At 42.2% G+C, this 22,806-nt stretch overlaps 1 protein-coding gene across 1 annotated transcript; it reads left to right on the top strand.

Moving 5' to 3' along the window:
* Positions 1–5,845: 5,845 nt before the first annotated feature.
* GKN1 (gastrokine 1) lies at positions 5,846–11,714 on the top strand. Its single transcript, XM_047779218.1, has 6 exons — positions 5,846–5,896; positions 7,836–7,889; positions 7,978–8,115; positions 9,371–9,481; positions 10,360–10,507; positions 11,471–11,714. Exons 1-6 carry the CDS (start codon positions 5,846–5,848, stop codon positions 11,563–11,565), a joined length of 597 nt encoding a protein of 198 aa, XP_047635174.1. The 3' UTR covers positions 11,566–11,714.
* Positions 11,715–22,806: the final 11,092 nt, after the last annotated feature.

Genomic DNA, 22,806 nt, shown 5'->3' with positions numbered 1-22,806 from the left:
TGCAAACCCTCAAAGGCACACAGTGCCCCCCAGTGTGTCTCAGCATGTGGGTATATGTGTCCAACCTTGATCTTTCCTTCATCAGCACCCAGGTCTCACTAGTGGAGGTAGAGGATTGGGTGATGGAGAGCCTATCCAGGCAAGTGGGGAGAAGTAGAAGGCGGGTCCCCATAGGAGCCACAACTTCAAGCCCCCAGGTCATGCTGCATAGTTCATCAGCAGCTACACTGACAAAACACAAATTCAGAAATATAATTACTACAAATTTCAAGTTGGCAACTTCAAAGTGTTAAGCTCAAGTATGGCTATCTTCTGAGCATGAGTCCTATGTAACTATGTTGGTCACATATCCAAAAAGCCAGCCCTGCTCTCAGACAGATTATAGGATCTTGGAGGAAGAGCCCTTTTTTTCTATCTTTGAATCTTTTATGGCATTTGTGCTCAACTGGGTCCTTGTATTAGCTGGAATATGGTTAATTTCTGTTCATGGATTATTTTTCCCTCTCTTCCTTCCTTCCTTCCTTCCTTTCCTTCCTTTTTTTTCTTTTTAGGGTTGCACCTGTGACATATGCAAGTTCCCAGGCTAGGGGCTGAATTGGAGCTACGGCTGTCAGCCTATGCCACAGCCACAGCAACACAGGATACAAACCGTGTCTGTGACCTATTCCACAGCTCACAGCAATGCCGGATCCTTAACCCACTGAGCAAGTCCAGGAATCAAACCTATATCCTCATGGATACTAGTTGGGTTCATCACCACTGAGCCACAATTGGAACTCCCCAATTATTTTTCAATATGAGAAAATAAGTAAAGAATCGTAGGCCTGAAAAGCAAATGGAAAAACCTTCCCTGGCCTGGATAAGGGGAGTTGATTCTTTATTGAAACCCTATGGGGTCTCTGAAGAAAAAGTACACAGTCCAGAATAAGTCCCAATGGATAGGTTTTATAAGCATTTCCAGGAATTGGAGACTTGGGGTGTGGGTAGGAAGAGTACATAATTGAATAAACATGGAGCTCAGAATCCCAAGAGTCACTTCTGAGGATCCAGCATCTTCCTCTAAGGATATGTTTTTCCAGAAGTGAGTCAATTACACACATGTGTATAGTTTCTATCTGGGATGTAGAAAAAGAAACCAGTTCAGGTCACTCCCCTGCAGAAAACTCCATGACTCACAAAATTATGCTTCATTATTCAGTTTTAGGGCAAGTCCTTTACTTTGACCTCTTCTGCCAGGGGAGCCTCGAAGCTATTTTAGTGTCAGGCAGTGCCATTGGGTCCCCACAAGACCTGGGCTGCAGGTGTGGCTCTTACTTTGGTCCTCACCCTTTAGAACCTGATTTTCATCTTCAAATGTTTGGTTCAGTCCTTTCCAGGCCTGATCACTCTAGTCGAAGGAACACACCATCACATGAGTTTTTACAGGACCGCCTCTAAATTGCTTCAGTACGAACAAGAAATGTGTTATTATTTCTGAATTAGCTATAAGATGATTATAAAGCAACATGTTACTATCCTTTTGTGATTTCTAATCCTCATGTGGGTATATTTCCTCCAACTCCTTTTCAGAATGATAGTGCTTAACCAGGTTTGATTATTCTTCATAGCGATGAAAAAGTTATTAGTCAATAATTCTCTTTGTCTCTGCTTTCCTATACTTTATAGAAATGATGTCATCACTCAGGAGACCTTCTTTCAGCAAGATGTTTCCAAATGCTGTTTATGATACTCTAACATTCAAGGTTAATGACTGATCGGAGGCATAATATATCATTTATTGCCGCTGAGGAGATCCAGAAGGCTTGGCAGGTACAATTGGACAGATACACAAGCATCAACAGAAAGGCATCATTATATATGGTTTGGAAGGCAATAGTCTCGCAGGAAATAACAGAAAGTGAAGGCTTTGCGATGCCATAAGAAAGAGATCCCTCCGTGTTGCTGTAATATGGAAAGAATTTCTCTCCTACACAAAAACCACTATGTAATAAGCATGGATTTTTTGGAATTAGAAGCTTTCTAGCAATAATTATTAACATGTTATTCTGCATGTTCCCATTGCTATTTTTTTCAGATGCATCCCTCCTGGCCACAAATACATATGGAAGATTTGATAGGAGCAAAGCACTGCCACAAGCGCTGGGAGCTGTAGCCACAGGAACCATTAGAGTTTTAGCTGCAAACTGGAAAACCGAGACTGGTAAACAGAAGTTTCTTCCACCCCCCTCCTCCAGCTGACGAAGTATGTTCAGACCCCACAATGAAGCACCAAACTTGGGACCACCAGGAAGATCATCAAACAGGCGCTCGGCAAAATGATAAAGGCAGAGAGACTGAGACAGACTCTTTGCATGAAGGGGCTTCCACACTGAGGCAAAGAAATTAAAAAGTGAGGTTAAATGGGCTAAAGGCCAGCTGAGTCCTAAATATCAGAAAGTGGGACAAAAATTAAAGGAAAGACAAGATGCCTAAGGACTTCATAGATGCAAGGACAACCTATCAGCACATCTACATGACAGAGGGACTTTTTTTGGCCACATCCATGGCATGTGGAAGTTTCCAGGCCAGGGAACCAACCCACTCCACAGCAGCCACCGGAGCTGGATCCTTAACCCACTGAGCCACCAGGGAACTCTATGAAGGAATCTTGAATGAGGATATTCAATGACGAAAATGTAAATAAACATTCCCTTGGACTCAGAGAAAAAGAAGGGAAGTAAAAGCCTGATTTCTATAGGAAGGTTCTAAAAGGCCCTCCAGCACTGTGGTCTGAGCCTATCATCCGTACTCAGCCTGCAGCCCCTGTTTGTTCCTCACAAAGAGAGCTCCCACCCAGCTGGATAGGCAGGGTGTGGGGTGAGGTGAGGCCCTTGGTGTGTGCACTGTGAGATAAAATAAGGCCTGGTTCTTGGCATGGCCTGGCATCAAGCTGCATGGGCAGAGCAGACCCTATTTACTCAGGGGCTGCTTTGCCCACACTAACCTTGGGCCCTGGACCCACACTATCTCCTGGGACTTCCTTGGGGTGTTATCAGAGCCAATATAGGGAAGCACCTTTCCAGTTGGCTCCAAAAATCAGAAATGAATAACTTTTTAAAAATCTATTAATTTAATTTTTGGCCACACTCATGGCATGAAGAAGTTCCCGGGCCAGGGCTTGAGCCTGTGCCACAGCAGTGACAACCCCAAATCCTTAATCTGCTGAACCACCAGAGAACTCCAAAAATGAAGAGATATTTTTTATCCTCTAGCTTGAGCATCTCCTTTATGCAATTCTAATTTTTAAAAAGAGTTTATGGATTATCACATATGTGCCAATATAGTCTAGGTTCTATGGAGGTGACAAATATGTTGACATGTCCTGTCTTTCTCTCAAGGGAGGATAAGAAACAAAAACACAGCTCTCAGGTGGGAGGGAGTAAGAGACTTGCTCAACGCTTCCTTGGGACTTTTGACCTTGGAGAAGACTAGGGTTGAGGTCAGGATTGACGCCTCCCTGCACACATATACACGCATTCATACATACCACACAAAGTACAGAGGAAGAGTTGCTTCTGATTTTTGGAGCCATTAAAATAACAGTATTGGCTTTTTTGCTGTTGAGTTTTATAAATTGTTCGTATATCTTACAGATTAAGCCCTTGTCAGTTGTATCATTTGAAATGATTTTCTCCCATTCTGTAAGTTGTCTTTTTGTTTTCCTTTGCTGTGCAAAAGCTTGTCAGTTTGATTATGTCCCATTGGTTTATTTTTGCTTTTACTTCTGTTGCTTTGGGAGACTGACCTGAGAAAACATCTGTTAAGGGTGACGTCAGAGAATGTTTTACCTATGTTCTCTTCCAGGAGGTTGATGGTGTCTTGTCTTATATTTAAGCCTTTAAGCCATTTTGAGTTTATTTTCGTGCATGGTGTGAGAGTGTGTTCTAGTTTCATTGATTTGCATGCAGCTGTCCAGGTTTCCCAGCACCACTTGCTGAAAAGACTCTCTTTTTTCCCATTTTATGTTCTTGCCTCCTTTGTCAAAGATTAATTGACCATAGGTGTCTGGGTTTATTTCTGGGATCTCTATTCTGTTCCATTGGTCTGTATATCTGTTTTGATACCAGTACTGCACTGTCTGGATTACTGCGGTTTTGTAATATTGCCTGAAGTCTGGGAGAGTTATGTAGGATGGATTGGGAGCTTGAGGTTAATAGATGTGGACTATTGCGTTGGGAATGGATGAGCAATGAGATCCTGCTGTGTAGCACTGGGAACTATGTCTAGTCACTTATGATGGAGCATGATGATGTGAGAAAAAAGAATGTATACATGTATGTGTGACTGGGTCACTATGCTGTACAGTAGAAAATTGACAAAACACTGTAAACCAGCTATAATGGAAAAATCATTATATTAAAAAATAACAGTATCATATAAAGGAGGAGTTTTTTCAAATCCAAGATGCATCCTCAGAGGCAGCACAATAGTTATTTCTCTAAAGAGGATGCTCCTTCAGGAATTTTAATAGGTTAAAACATATTTTAACATAATTTCTGAAAATTAAATGATCTAGGAGCGGAGTTCCCTTCACAGTTCAGTGGTTAATGAGCCCGAATAGGATCCATGGGGATGTGGGTTCAATCCCTGGCCTCACTCAGTGGGTTAAGGATCCGGCATTGCTGTGAACTGTGGTGTAGGTTGCAGACACAGCTTGGATCCCGCGTTGCTGTGGCTGTGGTGTAGGCCAGTGGATAGAGCTCCGATTCGACCCCTAGCCTGGGAAACTCCATGTGCTGTGAGTGCAACACTTAAATAGAAAAATAATAATAAATGATCTAGGAGCAAATAAAAGGACAGAAAATCTTTTTAAAACTCCAGGAGAGAAAAAAGAAATTCTCCACTAGGGCATAGAGAAGACATGATGGAGGCTGTGGTATTTGCAATGGGCCTTGCAAAATGAATAGCAACTACCAATTAGAGAATGGCAAGGGGTTGGCACTTCAGGGTGAAGGAACAGCATGTGCAAAGCCACAGAGGCATGAGATATTCTGAATATTCCCATTAGAGTGGGAGCTCAGATGTAGCTAGGGTATAGATTGATAACCTAGAGTGACAGATACAGCCGAGGAAGCTTTGAAATCCTTATTATAAAGGACTTTCTGTGCCATTCCAATGAGCTTGAAGTGTGTCTTGTAGGCTGCCAGTGAACATTTCTAAGCATGGTAGAGTCTGTGTACTTTTATGTGTAGGGTTGAGGGTCAGTTCTGAAATAAAAGGACAAGGCTTAGTGATGAACTGGATAGGGTGGTAAAAAGAAGGGGACAAAGAGAAACTGAGGTTTTCTAACCAGATTTATGGTCCTCTCATTGAGAAAGCTCAGCATTGCTGAAAGGGTGTAGGTGTAGTGGGAGTAGCTAACAAACCCTGTTTAGCCTCAGCAAAAACATCACAGGGACTTGGTTAAAGGTTGGAAGAGGAAACCATTCCACATGCTTAACAGGAGCTGCTATCTGCAAGCGCCACAGTCTCTCATCTGTGATCTTGTTTGAGTTTAGGGATGATTCTTTTTCTGAATCTGAGCAATAACAATACATAAAGTACTCACACCCACAGCTTCAGTTGGACCAGAAGTTATCATAAATCATATTGAGTGCATTTTGATATCTTCAGTTTCAACAGTGAGTCAGATCAGCTCCACGTCAGAATATTAACCAGGCAGATATTCCCAAAGGCTTCCTGGCGCACCAGGACATGGCACAGATGTGGAAAATGGAGAAAGATAACTCCTGGACCCCACCTGATTACACCTAGCTTGAGTAAAACTAGTCAAGTATAAATATGAGGAGACTTTTAACCTGAGTCCATGCCTGACTTCTCACTTCCTTGCATTGGTGAAGCCAAGATGAAGTTCACAGTAAGTAGATTTTTCCTTTTGGATGTATGACCTTATAGTTGGAGACTGTTAATATTCTGATATAAGGGGATTTGCTTCTTAATGACAATATCACTGTAATGGAAAACTTCGTAAAAATAATAATAATAATCTCTTTTTTTCATGGAATTATTAGCATCTCCATAGAGAAGGATGGTTATTGAGGGATTAGACAGCTGCCTAAGCATCTTATCTCTTCAAAAAAGTTACTTTCCTGGAGTTCCCGTCGTGGCGCAGTGGTTAACGAATCCGACTAGGAACCATGAAGTTGTGGGTTCGATCCCTGCCCTTGCTCAGTGGGTTAAGGATCCAGCGTTGCCGTGAGCTGTGGTGTAGGTCACAGACGTGGTTCGGATTCTGCATTGCTGTGGCCCTGGTGTAGACCGGCAGCTACAGCTCCGATTCGACTCCTAGCCTGGGAACCTCCATATGCTGCGGGAGCGGCCCTAGAAAAGACAAAAAAAAAAGTTACTTTCCTGATCTTCTGATTCAGGTCTGGGCACAGAGCAGGTGGTCCCTAACCCTGGGAAATGCCTGCTTTTTTCATTACATTCTTGAATTCCTTTTTTGACCAAAACTTCTGGACATATTCAGGCAAGATAAAAAAGCTTATTATCAACACAAATTGGTGCAAGACCTATTGTCACATTCTCACCTGTGAAATGGATCTCTAAGTAAGAAAGTTTTGCCTTGAACCCTGTCTGTAGTCATTTATTCACGCAAACTCTTGAAGCATGAAGCTGATGCAGCATCTCACCTGTGGATCCCTGTGAAAGGCTGAAAGTGTAGCAAGTAGACCAGAAAATTCTGCTAAAGTAACCGGTGTTGCTGTGTGTCTCATAAAAGGATACACAAGGGTGAGAGTCGGATGAATATTTTCATGTTTTAACATAATAACCGTTAAAATAGATTATAGCCGACTTTGTTTCATAATGGAGCTGCAATAACTTCTAATAATAGAAAGGTTTGAAACAAAACAAACAAAAAAAAGAGTTCCAGACACAGGTCAGATCCGGTTTCTCCTCTAGTTCTGCCATGAACAAAAGGTACAACTTCTGAAGCTCAGTTTCCTTACCTTTGAAAGGATTGTGTTGTACTCATAGATCGCAAACGTTTCTTCCAGCTCTGAATTTTTTTAAACCCCTTTTTTGAACTCTCAGGGGAAAAATTAAACAAATTTTTAAAAATTGTCTTGACTTACCCATGTAGTTCTCAACCCATTTCGTTCCAGGCAAAGGAAATAAAGACAGACACTCAGAATTGTGCATCCTGCATAAAGCTCTGTGTTCTGAGAACTAGTATTGTGTACCCAGTGACGCATGACTACACCACTTGTCCTGGGGCAGTGATTGACTTCCCTTCTGCTAAGCACACTTGGCAGCCAAACACTCCATCCTTGGCTTCTCATCACTCATATCCAAACTGCTTACTAATCTATCACTTTAAAAAAATGCTTTAAATTAAAAAAAAAAAGCAATTGCTATTAGGAGGTCTAGGAAGAGAGGAAAGCATTGAGATCAATAATTTGATCTGTAAATCAGTCTTATTTGATTTCCAGATCAAATAGGAAAATTGACTTAAATCATTTTCAGATGTGGTTCTCAGAATTTAAAACTATTTTCATGCCGTGCATGCTATTCATTTTCAACTTTATTTTTCAATATACTGACGCTTGATCAGTTTTTCATAAGGCCCACATTAAAAATTCTAAAACTTCAACATAATTGCTTATAATTTACCTACCATTCTGCATTATTGTTAAAGCTTTCTATGGTTAAAAGCAAATACGAGATCAAAGAAGAAAAGACAGACCACTCAACAGAGTGGCAAAATTAGTAACTATTTTTATAAGCTTAGATAGAGAAAGAAGAGGATGTCGTTTTGCCATAGAACAGTAGACCAATGTCATTTGTGATTTCAGATTGCCTTTGCTGGACTTCTTGGTGTCTTCCTGACTCCTGCCCTTGCTGACTATGTAAGTCTCACTTTGTAAGGTGTGTTACCAAAATGCAATTGCAAAGAAATGTGGTATTAAATAATCATCCATTTCTTGTAAATTTCAGAGTATCAGTGTCAACGACAACGACAACAGTGGTGGAAGTGGGCAGCAGTCAGTGAGTGTCAACAATGAACACAACGTGGCCAACATTGACAATAACAATGGATGGAACTCCTGGAATGCCCTCTGGGACTATACAACTGTAGGTAGCCAACTGGCAATTTCTGTTATTTGCAAATATGGCATTTCTTTTTTTAACAACAACAAAAAATTGCCTATGAACCATAAAAAAAAAAATGTAAAGTCTGACTGCACCTAAGCATAGAGTTCTAAGTAAAAATGCCTGTTTTGCTCACTCAGTTTCATTCCTTAGAGGATATAACTGCTGTTGTTAAGTTTCTCTCAATAAGTTAAAATTCAAGCCAATGAATAGTAATTAGGATCTACTATGCTGCGAGCTATTAGACACATGGGACATCTTTTTGCCTTGCTGGCAGAACCCTCAACAAAGATGAAAAAGCTTCATGATAGTACTGCAGCTAAAGCATAGCCTATCTCATTCATTCATTGATTTTCTTCTAAAAAGACAGAAATTGACCCCTCAACTGAAACTCAGTAGGACCAAAGGAAAAGTAAATGCCATATGAATTAGTAAAGGAAACAGAAACCAAAAAACCACTCAGCTCTAGCTAGCACACCCAATTCTGCAATTCCCAGCTCTGTATTTAACAAACTTTGTACTTTATTTTTTTAACATTTTTAGAAGTTTTTTAATCATAAGATAAATGACACTGATAACTATATACAGTATTATAAATGCAGCATGATACAATGGACATGGTTGTAAATGTGAAATGTGATTTAAAAATACAGATTTTTACAAAAATACAGATAAATATAATACAATTTGCACAACTAAACTCTAAAGTTTTGCAGGACATGGGAGTTACATACTTAGACCAGGAAATGATAATGTTGACCTTTTATTTCCCTTTCTTTGGACTGATGAAATCACACTTTGTTCTTTTTATTTTATTTTATTTTGTCTCTTTAGGGCCACGCCCATGGCGCATGGAAGTTCCCAGGCCTAGGGGCAGATTCAGAACTGTAGCCACAGGCCTATGTCACAGCCATAGGAATGCAGGATCTAAGCCAAGTCTGCAGTCTACACCACAGTTCAGGCAGTGTTGGATCCTTTAACACACTGAGCAAGGCCAGGGATCAAACTCCTGTCCTCGTGGATACTAGTTGGGTTCATTAGCACTGAGCCACAAGGGGAACTCCCACTTTGTGCTTTTTAAAAAGCCACCCCTTTAGAGTTTCAGTTTTATCCAGTGCCCTTATCTCAGCTCATTGTGATCTCAGAGTTCCATCTCCCTCTGCTGGGGAAACGGATTTCTGATAAGAAAAGCACCTTGGAGAACAAACTCTTCACCATCTGCCACCTTCTTTAAAAGGGCTTTGCTGTAACCAGACTCTTCGAGAAGAAGTCATGCATTGTGCACAAAATGAAGAAGGAAGCCATGCCCTCCCTTCAAGCCCTTGATGCGCTGGTCAAGGAAAAGAAGGTAAAAATAAAAGTCCTATGATTCCCAGTAAATCATGAGAAGGTCACAACTGCTCCCTCTTGACCACAGTATGTTGTCGCATGCAGCACAAAAGGGGACGAGGAATTCATAATTCCCTGAGGAGAGGCAGTTACCACCATGCTCAGATGCTGTGACTCACATCTGCCTCTACAGAGGCTGTACAGAACACCTTGCCTTTACTGAACAAAGCTCTGCTCAGGCCAAGGGAAGCCCTCAGCTCTTGCCAAGAACATTTTTCTGCAAGAGTTAAGGTTATTAGATTTAGCAAATAAAAATAAAGGATCATTAAGTTTGAATTTCAGATAAACAATGGATCACTTTTTTAGCCAAAGTATCTCCTTTGCAATATTGGGACTTATACTTTACCAATGACTTGTTGTTATCTGTAATAAAATTTCACTGACTGTCCTATGTTTTATCTGGCCACCCTCGTTGGGGGTGGGATGGGAGGAGGGGTGCCATCATTGTATAAATTGTTCATATTCCTATAACTTCCTTTCACTGAGAGTATAGGAAAAAAAAAAAAAACTGTGTTCTCAGAAGCTGATTGTCATATAGCTCAATTCAAGAAATAGAAGATGACCAAATGAGGTCCAAACTTCAGAATAAATTTACCCTCAGACCTCTGCTTTTATGAAAACCAGCTAAATCCCTCAAGACCCTTAGAAACCCTCAAGACCCTTAGAAATTCTGTGATATCCAGAGTTGGACTTGGTCCTTCTTCATTCTGATTATGGAAAAAATATAGCCAAGAAATACTTACCATTGGCCTTGTGCGCAACACCTGCAATTCCACAAACCTCTGGGCACAGCACTCAGTCTCTCTCCTCTTTCCCACCCATCTTCCTCACACTCAGCTTCAGGGTAAGGGCCCAGGGGGACCACCTCCCAAGAGCCTGAGGTACTCAGTCAACCCCAACAGAGTCGACAACCTGGACAAGTTTGGAAAATCCATTGTTGCCATGTGCAAGGGGATTCCAACATACATGGCTGAAGAGATTCAAGGTCAGTGGCTTTTGTACCTTGCACTCCAGGTCATTGCTGGTGGGATTGTCAGCTATTGGGGGCATGTCCACAGAGGACACCAGTTACTCGGGAGAGGGGGAATCAAGGCCAACACTTATGTAGTGCTTGCCCTGCACCATGCACTGTTCTATGTGCTCTCCGTGTGTTAATGCATTTGCTCCTGACAGCGATCCTACATGATAGGTTTTATTGTATTTTGTTTGTTTGTTTGTTTGGGGGTTGTTTTAGGGCCACACCTGTGGTATATGGAGGTTCCCAGGCTAGGGGTCGAATGGGAGCTATAGCTGCTGGCCTAAGCCACAGCCACAGCAAGGCAAGATCCAAGCTGCGTCTGCGACCTACACCACAGCTCACGGCAACGACAGGTCCTTAACCCACTGAGCAAGGCCAGGGATCGAACCCAAATCCTCATGGATCCTAGTCAGGTTCCTTAACTGCTGAGCCACGAAGGGAACTCCTCCAGGTTTTACTGTTGTTCTCACTTTCTGGCTGAGGAAACAGGCACAGAGAGAAACACACATCCCTCTCCTGGACCAATCCTAATCATTTTGGCCTGGATTCTGTCCTTTTCACCATTCTGAAATACTTCCCTTCAAAAGTGAATCTAGACCTAGTCCAATAAATGCATGAATCACTAAATGGAAAGGAGAATGCCAGGAGAATCTATTGCCATGTTTGTAACTCAAGCAGTCTCTCATTCTGGGCATTCAAAGAATAATTTGCACAAAAATGAAGTGTCCACCTAGGACCTAACACTGTAGCAACTTTCCAGATCTCTGACTCTGATTTAGCTTTAAATCTTGCTAGCTAGCTAGCTAAATCTTGAAATTATGGCGGAGCTTGTCTGGAAACTGTGTGACATCTCCCTGAACCACCCCCCCAAAAAAACCACCCAGTTTTTGAAAAGGCATTGATATTAGTTTCCTCTTTTCTTTTCATCAGGAGCAAACCTGATTTTGTACTCAGGAAAGTGCATCAGTGCTGATATACTCTGGATTCTTAACATTTCCTTCTGTGGAGGAATAGCGGAGAACTAAAAAAAAAAAGAAAAAGAAAAATTTGCTATGGGTTTAGCCATCAAGAATATTCTAGGCAGAAATTATGGGTTCTAATGGTTTTTAATCTTGTCATTCTGAAATGTTTTCTCCTAGTTGAAGTCTAAATAAACCTATTTAGCACTGACGTCAGTTTATGTTTAAATTCTTCATGATTTCTATTTAGAACGTGCAGGATCGAAAATGCAGCGTGTTGGTAGCGAGTCATCAAAGTGCATTAGCCCCCAAATATTTGCCTATATTCAGGACTTGTCCCATATAAAGAACCTCTTCAGCTGCTTCAGACACTACTAACCACAGCTCTGGGAATGATTCCAAGACCATCCAGCCACTCTGAAGACTGCTCTATAGTTAATAGGCATAGTGTTGTTTCAGATCAGCGAGGGCAGAAATCTGCTCAAAGTAGCTTCAGCAGGAAAGGAGGGCTGGGAATTGCAAGGATACCAGAGTATCTAAAACACTCTTAGAGCAAGAAAAGCAGCTGGTTTCAAAAAGACTGGAAACAGAAACTGTATATCAACACCAAGACCTGAAGCCACATATTAGCTCTTCCAGGTTTCAGGGAAAAGATGTGTATTAAAAAGCCTACTAATGAAAGGCACAATAAAAAGACTTAGCAGACTTCAGAATATAGAACAATAACTTCATCGAGTTCCCATTGTGGCTCAGCAGGTTAAAAACCTGACATAGTGTCCATGAGGGTGAAGATTTGATCCCTGGCCTCACTCAGTGTCTTAAGGATCCAGCGTTACCACAAGTCACCGCGTTGGTCACAGATGCTGCTGTGGTGTTACACGGATCTGGTGTTGCTGTGGTTGTGGTGTGGGCCTGCAGCTGCAGCTCCGATTTGACCCCTAGCCAGGGAAATTCCATATGCTGCGGGTGCAGCCATAAAAAGAAAAAAACAGCCTTAGTAAACTTTTGAATATAGAACAATAACTTCATGGCTACTGAGAGAGAAATGGATTTGCTACACTTTGCAGAAAAAGCCCAGCCACAAAGTGAAATACTGAAAATTTCTCTACATTAAAAATATAGTGCCTGTTTATCCAAAGACACCAAAAATAGAGGGAAAAACAAGCCACAAATTAATACAGATATTTGCAACACATCAACTGGATAAAGCACTAGTAGAAAATTATATAAAGAACTCTTACATAATGACAGGGAAAAGATGAATAATTACTAGAAAAATGAAGATGAATAAGTTTCTACTAGAAGACAAATCCTGAATGGTGAACCTAGATACACAGAGATCTTAACTTCCTTAATAGGAAAGAAAATGCAAATTCAACCATAATGAGAGGTCATGTCATGCCCATTTATTGGCAAGTGGAAAACTCTAACATGAGGTGTTAGAGAGCATGTAGAGTAACAAAAACACAACCCTGGCAAGCAGGAATTGATACGACTGCTTTGGAAAACAATTCAGCACTGCCTTGTGTAACAAGCTGAAGATGTGACTATCCTATGACCCCCGAATTCCACTCTTAGGTACATATCCCAGAGAAATTCTTGCACATGGGGGCCCAGAAACATGCATAAGAATGTTCACAGCAGCAGTGTTTGTAACAGCAAAAAAAAAAAAGAAAAGAAAAGAAAAAAACCAAAGTGTTTGCCAATAGAAGAGAGAAATACATCCTGATGTGTTTATTTAGCAGAATGCTAAACACCACAAAAAGAAAAATAAATTAATCACAGCCGCACACAACAACATGGATGGCTCTGAAAAAAATAACACCAAGTCCAAAGTCCCAGGAGAAACAGTATAATAAATATATTGTATTTATATAAACTTCCAAAACAGGCAAAACTAAACAACACATATTTTAGAAATATATGCATGTGTGGGAATTTGCATGACTAAAAGCAAAGGAATGATAACACAAAACTCAGGATAACTGTATAGCCCTAAGAGGAAAGGAGGGGTGTTGGAGGGGTGGATGGATGACTTCCAAGGTAGCGGCCATGCTTTCAGTCTCTCTCTCAAACTGGATTGAGGTGTGGGGAGCCCATGGATGTCATTAATCTTTACACTTACCAATATTTTTTAAATAGTCTCTTGCACTTAATACTTAGTTACAGTTTTTTGTAAGCACAATAAATATGATAATGTTCTAAAGGCAATAAGAGGGCAGAGCCGTGTTGGATGGAAAGCAACTCCTCCTTCATTCCAACAGAAGGCAGAGGCCTCTCATATCTTGCTCAACTCTGAGATGGATCGTTCCAAGCATTCAGCCTTTGACCCCAGTCCCCAGAAGACTTGGTGTAAGTGAAAATGACTTCATTCAGCCCTGGGATGCTGAGGTCTGCAGAGAGAAGCCGCTGTTCCTGGGCTGCGCCAGTGCCAAGCCCTGCTCTACAGGACTTGAAATCACTGCTTGGCAGCCTGGGCAGCTTCCCACTGGCAGTTTCATTTGGTCTTGTGGGTAACCCAACTCAAGCCGAGTCATGGCTCACCTAGTACCTCAGCCTGTCAGGGTCAAGAGAAAGGACAGGGAGGACAAAGAGCTGGCTTGCAGGGTCACTCAAAGTTCTAGTGACTTCTCGACCTCAAGATGCACCAGAGAGGAGCAGATAATATCTCATTACAAGCCTGACTCTTAGAGGGAAACATTTACCAAAAATATTTTAGATAAGCCCTTGCCCATTATTAGACTATCTTTCTGGTGTCCTCCCAGTTGCTCTTCTGACATAACTATGTGGCTTAAACCAAATCTTCAGGGGTTGAATCCGGAGTCAATTTTTCCAAGGTACTTCCATATTTCTTTCTTTCTGCTTTGCCAAGGTTTGGCTCCCGGGGCAGATTCCTGCCCAGGCTGCAATGGTTTATCCAGGTGCTTTATGCAACCAAGTGTGTGTCATCTTAACAGTGGACTCGACTTCAAACCAAAGAAGAACTTGGGAAAGTCCAAGTAAAGTCTGAGGGCTGGTTAATAATATTGTGACCATGTTAGTTCTGAACATTATTTAACACTGTCTTAAGATTAATTTCCCAGTTTTGATCATTGGGCGATGGTTACCTGCGATGTTCATTCATGTTGGAAGAAGCTAGGTGAAGGGTGTACAGGAACTCTCCATGCTGGCTTCATAACTCCTTTAAGAAACCAAAAAGTATTTTAGAATTAAAAGTTTTTTTAAGTGACCATATCGTCCCATTTTAGTAAAAGATTCAGACTCTGAATTTGTTGACATATCCAGATTAGACAAGGCAAAACTAAAATAAATACTGATAATATGAGAAATAAAGAAGTTGGCAAGCATGTGCAGGTAGTTTAAATACACAGTAAAATCGGGCTGTCATATCATTATGCCAAAGTGTGATTTAAGGCAAAATCAGTAAATAAAATGACAGGAAGACATTTGTGATGATAAAACATGCCATCTGCATAGACGACCTAATAATCACACAGATTCAAAATATATAAAACAAAAACAACCTTTTGGAAATGCTAAAGGAAACACGCAAAGCTACAAAGGCGGGGGGAGGAGACTTAACACAGCCATCTGTTTTTGACAGATCAAATGCACAAAACTAGAATATGAAAAACTTTCATATTTAGATGTCTACGCCTAAACATAGAATCACAATGACATGCAGACTCATGTAAGGATCTGCCATTGATGGTTTAAATATCATGAGCTGTGCTGCCTTGGTGAGATGATTTTGTTAAAAAGGCAAATAATTCCTGAGAAGACTCTAAAGAAAGAAAGTACCATCTTCCCTCCATTTACGTGCATTCCTGAATATTCTGGCACCAACTAAGAAGGTACAACGTAAAATTTGTTTTCTTTTTCAGCCACACCCGTGGCCTATGGAAGTGCCCATGCCAGGGATCAAATCTGAGCCACAGCTCTGACCCATGTCACAGCTGCGACAACACCTGATTCTTCACCCACTGCAGGAAATCCAAAAGTAAATATTTTTATGTGTTAAGCAAGTTCATATCTAAACTCAGAAAACTACGAAGAGTCACATAGGACACAGGACAAGTTCTCATGACATGCGGTATGAGCTCAGCTGAACAAGATGAGCAGAGCAACCCTCTAGATGACCTTAGTGTAGACCCCCCCCCCCATGCAATTAATTTTGACAGCTAAAATTCTCCTACAATTGTCTTCAAATCTTTTACTTTGATATGTGTTACCTGTGAGTCCTAAGGAGAGAGCCCCTAAACAGAGTCTTAACAGGTTTAGGATATCCCGACTAGGCACAAGTTTTTCTTTTTATGTTTCACTGCCCGAAGTTATCTGGGTCTTCTACTTAGGATTCTTGAGTTAGGGGGTCATGGAAGCCATTGACACCCATTTTCTGATCATGCTTTACATGGTTGGAATGAGTGTGTAAGCCACCCACACTCTGTATGCCCTTTACTCTTAAAAATACCCTGAAGTCGCTGGCAGTCAGGTTTGGCCCATGGCCACTGGTCTCTAATCCTCCCTTGGCCGTTCTGAATGCAGGAGTGTGTGCACCTCTGACCAGAGGTGGCCTCAGTACTGGGAAGGCCCACTGTGTCAAAAGCTTTCTGGGCTTTGATGGTGCTGCTGAAGTTAGCTTGGGCTCTGGCCCCTTCCCTGCCTACAGGCCTCATTGCAACTCTCCTGTTGGAATGCCTTTCCCAGGCTGTATGAGTGGCGGGGAAGCTGGGGTTGTGCCTGTCGTCAGCTGCTCTCAGGCTGAGTCATTTGTACATTGGAGAGTTGGCTGCATTGAAGTGCCCTTCATCCCCCCTCATTTCCATCCCCCTGGGGGCTTTGCTCTTTGTCCCATGCATGTTCCTGCAACATTTTCTTTCCCTTGCTTGAATCATTGGCACCTTGAGCTGATTGGCACCTCCCTCCGTCTAGTCCTTTATCCCAGTGTAGGTAACAAAAACTTATCTCTTTCTGGACTTTCAATGGCATCTTTCTATCTTCTTTACTCCTAAGACAAATTTTTACTCTATTTTTGTATTATTTGTTCAGTTCAAAGGGAATGTGGAAGAGATGGGAGTTAATCAGTAGACTTTAAATGCCACCTTGGACCAGGGGCTAGAGAAGAAGCTGAGCTCATGTCAGACCCCATCAGGGCCTTGTTAAGGGGCTTTAAGTGTGTGGCGAGTGGCTGATGGGACCAGCACCTGTGACGACTCTGGAGCTGAGGGATGGAAGGGACGATTGTTGAGCTGCTGATGTCTTTATCTACACGTCTTGCGTGGCTTCAGGGGACAGTGACCATACTACAGACTGCAGCCAGACAATGATGGAGGTAGGCATTTTTTAAATGAATGCAAAAATAAGAAAACTGGAAATCATCTTTCCAGGCTCTTGATATGCATGAACAATTTTTGTTCCAGAAACATGTGGCTTTTTGCTCATTTACCACCTGTTTAATGAAGGTATGTGTTTCTCCATCCAGCACTCATTTGGCCTCTGCAGTGTGAGGTAGTCAGAACCAGCATAGCGATGCCCATGTGGAAATTGAGCCTTAGCAAGGTGCAGGCTTCACTCACAACCCTGTAGCCAGTAAACGCTGGGGGACCAGAACTGGGCCTCAGGTATGGCTCTGTCTGAGTTGAGTTTTGCTCTCTTGCACATTCATTCACATAATATCATTCATTGAGAAAGTAAGCATGGGATATGCTTTAAGCTTTAAGCTGCTTAAGCTTTAAGCTGCATAAATATCAAAAGCCAAGTCTTAGATGGGCGTTCCCATCACAGCGCAGAGAAAATGAATCCGACTAGGAACCATGAGGTTATGGGTTTGATCCCTGGCCTTGCTCAGTGGGTTAAGGATCCAGCATTGCCACAGCTGTAGCTGTGGCTGGCAGTGAGAGCTCCGAGTCAACCCCTAGCCTGGGAACCTCCACAGGCCAACTTTACAGCCCTAAAAACCCCCAAAAAACAAACAAACAAACCAAAAAACCATAAAAACCCCCAAAGCTAAGTCTTAGCCGAATGCCAGTTCCTCTATTTGTTCTCATTGTAAAGAGTATCAACTAGAGCTTTAGAGTACAGAGCCCCCACCTCTCACACATGCACAGGCACGCGCGCACGCACACACGCATGCAGAGTTCATCTCTTTAAGACCAACACCCTCCCAGGGCCTTTTGAGCCCTTCAGCTAACCACAGAAATCCGTCCAATCAACAATGCTGTCTTTCATGCTTGAGCTCTGGGTCCTCCCTCCCTCTCTTCAGTGGAAATTGCTCAGTGAACAGTGAACTAGGCACCACAACCCCCTCGCTCCCAACCTACACATACCCCAAGATCAAAATTCTCAGCCATCTCTAAGAACTTTCCAGAGAAGCAATACAGGGAGGAATATTTCCACTTAGCAACAAGCCTCCTCCAGCTCCCCAGGCCATGCCCGTGAGGGCAGTGTAGGAGCTTGGTCAGGCTTGCCTGAATCCATTGCCCGTAGTACCAGTGTAGCTAATGCCGTGAGGTTCTGGATTGGGCAGAGCTCAATTCAAAAACTGGTCCTTAAATAATTAATTTCTCAGAGACTCAGGGAAAAAAAAACACGGAGCTAATAATGCCTACTGGATCAACCTGCTTTTACAAAAAACCACAGCATCTCAGCAGCATTCAATAATAAGCATTTCTATTTCACCCCTCTGTGGTCAGCTACCTGGGAACTGGGTGACCTAGGCAGGGCTTGGCTGCATATCTCTGCTTCAAGTTATGAATCCAGCTGGCTCTGATCTGCTCCACATATCTTTCTGGACACCTGGTAGAAGAGGCAGCACCACCCTGGGAGAAATTTTTCTCATGGTGAGGGCAAAAGTTGGCCACAGGGCATGGCCACCCATACAAGCATATCACAAACCCCTGTCTGCATAACATCTACTGCCATTCCATGGGCCAGAGGAAGTCATATGGCCAAGCCAAAAATCAAGGTACAGGGAGGTAGCCTTCTGTTTACTTCTCATGTGAAAGGCTCTGAAAAGTGACATGGCACACAGCAAGGCCCCAGGGAACAGTGAAGAAGTGGAGCTAAAAAAGAGCAAATCTGCCACATTCCTTCATAGGGCTGTCGAATAGATTAAACCTAATAATGCATCAGAAGGGTTGATGCAGAGCAAGCATTTAATAACCATTTGTTTCACTTTATTACATACATTCCAAGTCCACCACTGTCATGCTCTAGCTGAAATCTATTCAGGCTGTGGTAGATTCCTGAAATATGGTCTCCATCAACTCATTACCTCACTCTATAAGCATGCTTTCCTTGGCACTAAAAAGTAGAGTCTAATTCTCTTCCTTCAAATCTAAGTCAGTCTTAGCGATGTCCCATGACCAATAAAAGCAGAAGTGACTTTCTGAGACTTCCAAGGGTCAGACATAACAAGGGTCCCTTGGAATGCTTATTCTTAGACCAGTCCTGTTGGGAACTGAGTCACCAAGCTATCTGAAGGTCAAGTCACATGAAGAAGACACACACACATGGTTAAAAACGCCACCTGAACTCTCAGCCAACAGCTAGCATTAACGGCCAGCCATGTGGGAGGGTCATCTTGGCATGATCTCTTAAATGTCTGCAGCCCAGCTGATATCTTTTTTTAAGATTTTAATTTTTTCTCTTATCATCAGTTTCAATGTTCTGTCCATCTCAGCTGTATAGCAAAGTGACCCAGTCCCAGCTGCTATCTTGCTGCAACCACTTGAGAAACCCCATGAGGGAAGTGCCCAGCTGAGCCCCAGTCAACCCAAAGAACCAGGAACAATCAAAATAAATGTTTAAGTCATTATATTTTGGGGTGGTTTATTCTGCGGCGGTAGACCATTGGGATGGGAACCCATGCTGACATCTCTGAGAATCTGTCGCCCTACAAACTTTCACCTCCAAACTCATCCCAGCTCTTGGTGCTGGTCCTGACTCCCCTGCCCAGCACTGGCGATGCCCTTTGAGAAAGGTTTTAGCCTCTTCTCAGCTTCCTTTCCAGCCTGCTTTACTTCACAGGTGGGGAGGGGGTCCACAGTGTGAAGTCAGAGGCAACTTGAGGAGAAAAGGACCCTTGGTTTATGTTCTCCTGGGGCTGAAAGGCGGTGGTTGGACGAGTTCCACAGGCAGGTCCACATCCCCACCTCCTCTCCTCCAGAAAGACTCAGGCTCAGATGGACTGAATCTACCCTTAGGCTTTCGACTAGTAGACAGTCTTTGTCTTTGAGCCCAGATGTACTTAAGGTCATTCAAGAGGCACTCTGAGAATCTGATTCCCCAGAATTCTGCACTGACCTCTCCAATTTCACAAGCTCCAAGGAGCATAGGCCAATGGGCAAGCATATGTAGCTGGACAAAGTGCCTGACAGCGCTGACAAGACCCTGGTGGGTCTGGCAACATCTCCGCTCGCCCTGAGGCCTCACCCTTCAGAGCCTGGCCAGTATTCACAGAAACCATCAACAGTTTTGGAAACTCAACGCAATCACAACACTTTAAATAATTCTTCTTCATTTGCTTGCTTTGCATATCCGCTCTGCAGAAGTAATTTTACAGTAAAGAGAACCGCCACCCCATGTTTAAATTCAAGGATCCTCAGCCCTACATAATTTAGAGGAAGAAGCCTCATCATCCTCTCACCAAAATACGATACAGTCATTTCCATGTTTTAAAACATTTAAGTAGATTGCAAATTGATTATACAAAAGCCAGGGTCTTGGCAGTAGAATAAAGAAATGTTAAGAACTTTGTCATGCCAAACACACTGTTATGAATGGAATCCTGAAAATACAGTTCCCAGGAACTCCAGCAGTGGAAGAAAACTGCACCAAAAGGATTCTTGTGTTTAAAATGAATCTTTCAAAACCTCTTCAGCTCCTCATCTTCCCACTTACAGACTTGTCAGCATCCTTCCCACTGGTTGGAAAGGTCACATGGTAGAAAGAGCAAAGGCAATTAAGGATAGGCTTGCATCCCGGTTCCACCATGTACAGGTGCACAGATATTTAAAGAAAGTTACTTGACTTCTCTGAGCCTCATGTTTGCATTGATGAAAAGAGTATTATAACAGAGATGTGCACATCTGTTGGGAGTATTAAATGAAATGCAGCATCTGTGACCCCTTAGTATAATTTCTGCCATAGAGTGGACCAGCATAGTCATGCCCATGTGGAAACTGAGCCTTGGCAAGGTGAAGGATTCCCTCAGAACCTTGTAGCTAGTTAACTCTGGAGGGCCAGTACTGGGCCTGGATCTGGCTCTGTCTGAACCTAGTTTTACTCTCTTGCACATTTATTCACATAGTATCATTCATCGAGAAAGTAAGCATGGGATATGCTTTAAGCTTTAAGCTGCCTAAATATCAAATGCTGTCTTAGATTCATGCCAAGTCCTGTGTTTGTTCTCATTGTAAAGAGCATCAACTAGAGCTTTAGAGTACAGAGTCCCCATCCCCATCACATAAGTTCTCCCATATAGTAGGTTCATTTCCTTGGCCAAAGCTGACCATTCCGTCTGTGCTCTGAGTCCCTGCTTCCTGCCTCCTCAGGCCAGCACCATCCCCTCTCTCCTTCCCTCCTCCCCCTGCTCTCCCTTCCCTGCGTAACCCCCGCCCCCATCTTTCACCCTGTCCATAGCTACAGGTCCTTGGTCCCTTCCCCATCCATGGATACCAACTTAAACATCCCTCAACGTTTAAAAAAAATCACATAAACAAGCAAACACAAAAACATCTTTTACAGAGACAAATACCATTTGATATTACTTATATGTGGAATCTAAAATATGGCAGAAAAGAACCTATCTACAGGTAGAAACAGACTCACAGACACAGAAAACAGACTTGTGGTTGCCAAGGGGTTGGGGAAGTGGGATGGACTGGGAATTGGGGGTTAGTAGATACACACTATTACATTTAGAATGGATGGGCAATTAGACTCCACTGTACAGCACAGGGAACTATATCCAAACTCTTGGGATAGACCATGATGAAAATAATATAAGCAAAAGAATATATATATTCTTTTATATATTATATATAATATGTATATAAGACTGGGTCACTTTGCTGTGTAGCAGAAATTGGCACAACATTGTAAATTCTTTAATTTTAATTTATTTTATAATTATAATTTTTATTTTTATTTTTTTATTTATTTATTTGCCTTTTCTAGGGCTGCGCCCATGGCATATGGAGGGTCCCAGACTCGGGGTCTAATTGGAGCTGTAGCTGCCGGCCTGTGCCACAGCTACAGCAACTCAGGATCCGAGCTGCTCCAAGCTGCTCCAAGCTGCTCCGAGCCATGTCTGCAACCTACACCACAGCTTATGGCAATGCTGGTTCCTTAACCCACTGAGCGAGGCCAAGGATAGAACCCACGACCTCATCATTCTTAGTCGGATTCATTTCCACTGCACCATGACAGGAACTCCCCTAATTTTTTTTTTAAAGTCTTTTACCCTTGTCCATTTAGTTGCTGCCTTCAACTCCCTCATCCCAGATAGTGCTTCCTTTATAGCTCCAAAGTTAACGCCTCACATTTGCCTTATCTGCTGCCTCTCCTTTGATGTACTTTTTGTTTCTAACGCTATTTGATTTGTAAAAATGACTTTCGAGTACTTACCCACATGAATATCTTTCATAGTTGTCAGCCTAACCTACATATATTCTAAATTTTTCATGTAATAATGTACATGAACACTTTCTCATGTTGTAAAGTCTTCCTGTATTTTATTTTTAATGGCCATGTAGTGTACTGTTTTGTTAATGATCCAAAACTTTTAAAATCATTCTCCTAATGTTAGGATTTTTAAAAAATTTTTTCATATAATTATTTTTTGCATTGTAGCTGGTTAACAGTGTTCTGTCAATTTTCTACTGTATAGCAAGGTGACCCAGTTACACATACATGTGTAGATCCTTTTTTCTCACATTATCATGCTCCATCATAAGTGACCAGACATAGTTCTGAGGGCTATGCAGCAGCATCTCATTGCTGATCCATTCCAAAGACAATCGTCTGCATCTATTAACCCCAAGTTCCCAATCCATCCTGCTCCTTCCCCTCCTCCTTGGCAACCACAAGTCTGTTCTCCAAGTCCGTGATTTTTTTTTCCTGTGGAAAGGTTCACTTGTGCTGTATATTAGATTCCAGATATAGGTGATATTATATGGTATTTGTCTTTCTCTTTCTGACAGGATTATTTTATATTTTAATTATAACTATGTTTACGGCTGTGTGAGTGTGTATGTAAACCATATATGTATACAGTTATATATATCATGTATCCAAATGATATGT

Source organism: Phacochoerus africanus, chromosome 5, assembly GCF_016906955.1.
Source record: "Phacochoerus africanus isolate WHEZ1 chromosome 5, ROS_Pafr_v1, whole genome shotgun sequence".
In the NCBI taxonomy this organism is placed as follows: Eukaryota; Metazoa; Chordata; class Mammalia; order Artiodactyla; family Suidae; genus Phacochoerus; species Phacochoerus africanus.
Note: the sequence above shows the minus strand (reverse complement) of the source record. Positions and strands in the feature narration are given on the sequence as shown.

What these genes read in the sequence shown, in the direction of transcription:
- GKN1 (XM_047779218.1), top strand. Translation starts at nt 5,846, where the DNA reads ATGCCTGACTTCTCACTTCCTTGCATTGGTGAAGCCAAGATGAAGTTC. An exon ending in CCCTCTGGGACTATACAACT is followed by an intron (nt 8,116 to 9,370) that starts GTAGGTAGCCAA and finishes CTTCTTTAAAAG; the next exon opens with GGCTTTGCTGTAACCAGACT. An exon ending in CGCTGGTCAAGGAAAAGAAG is followed by an intron (nt 9,482 to 10,359) that starts GTAAAAATAAAA and finishes CCTCACACTCAG; the next exon opens with CTTCAGGGTAAGGGCCCAGG.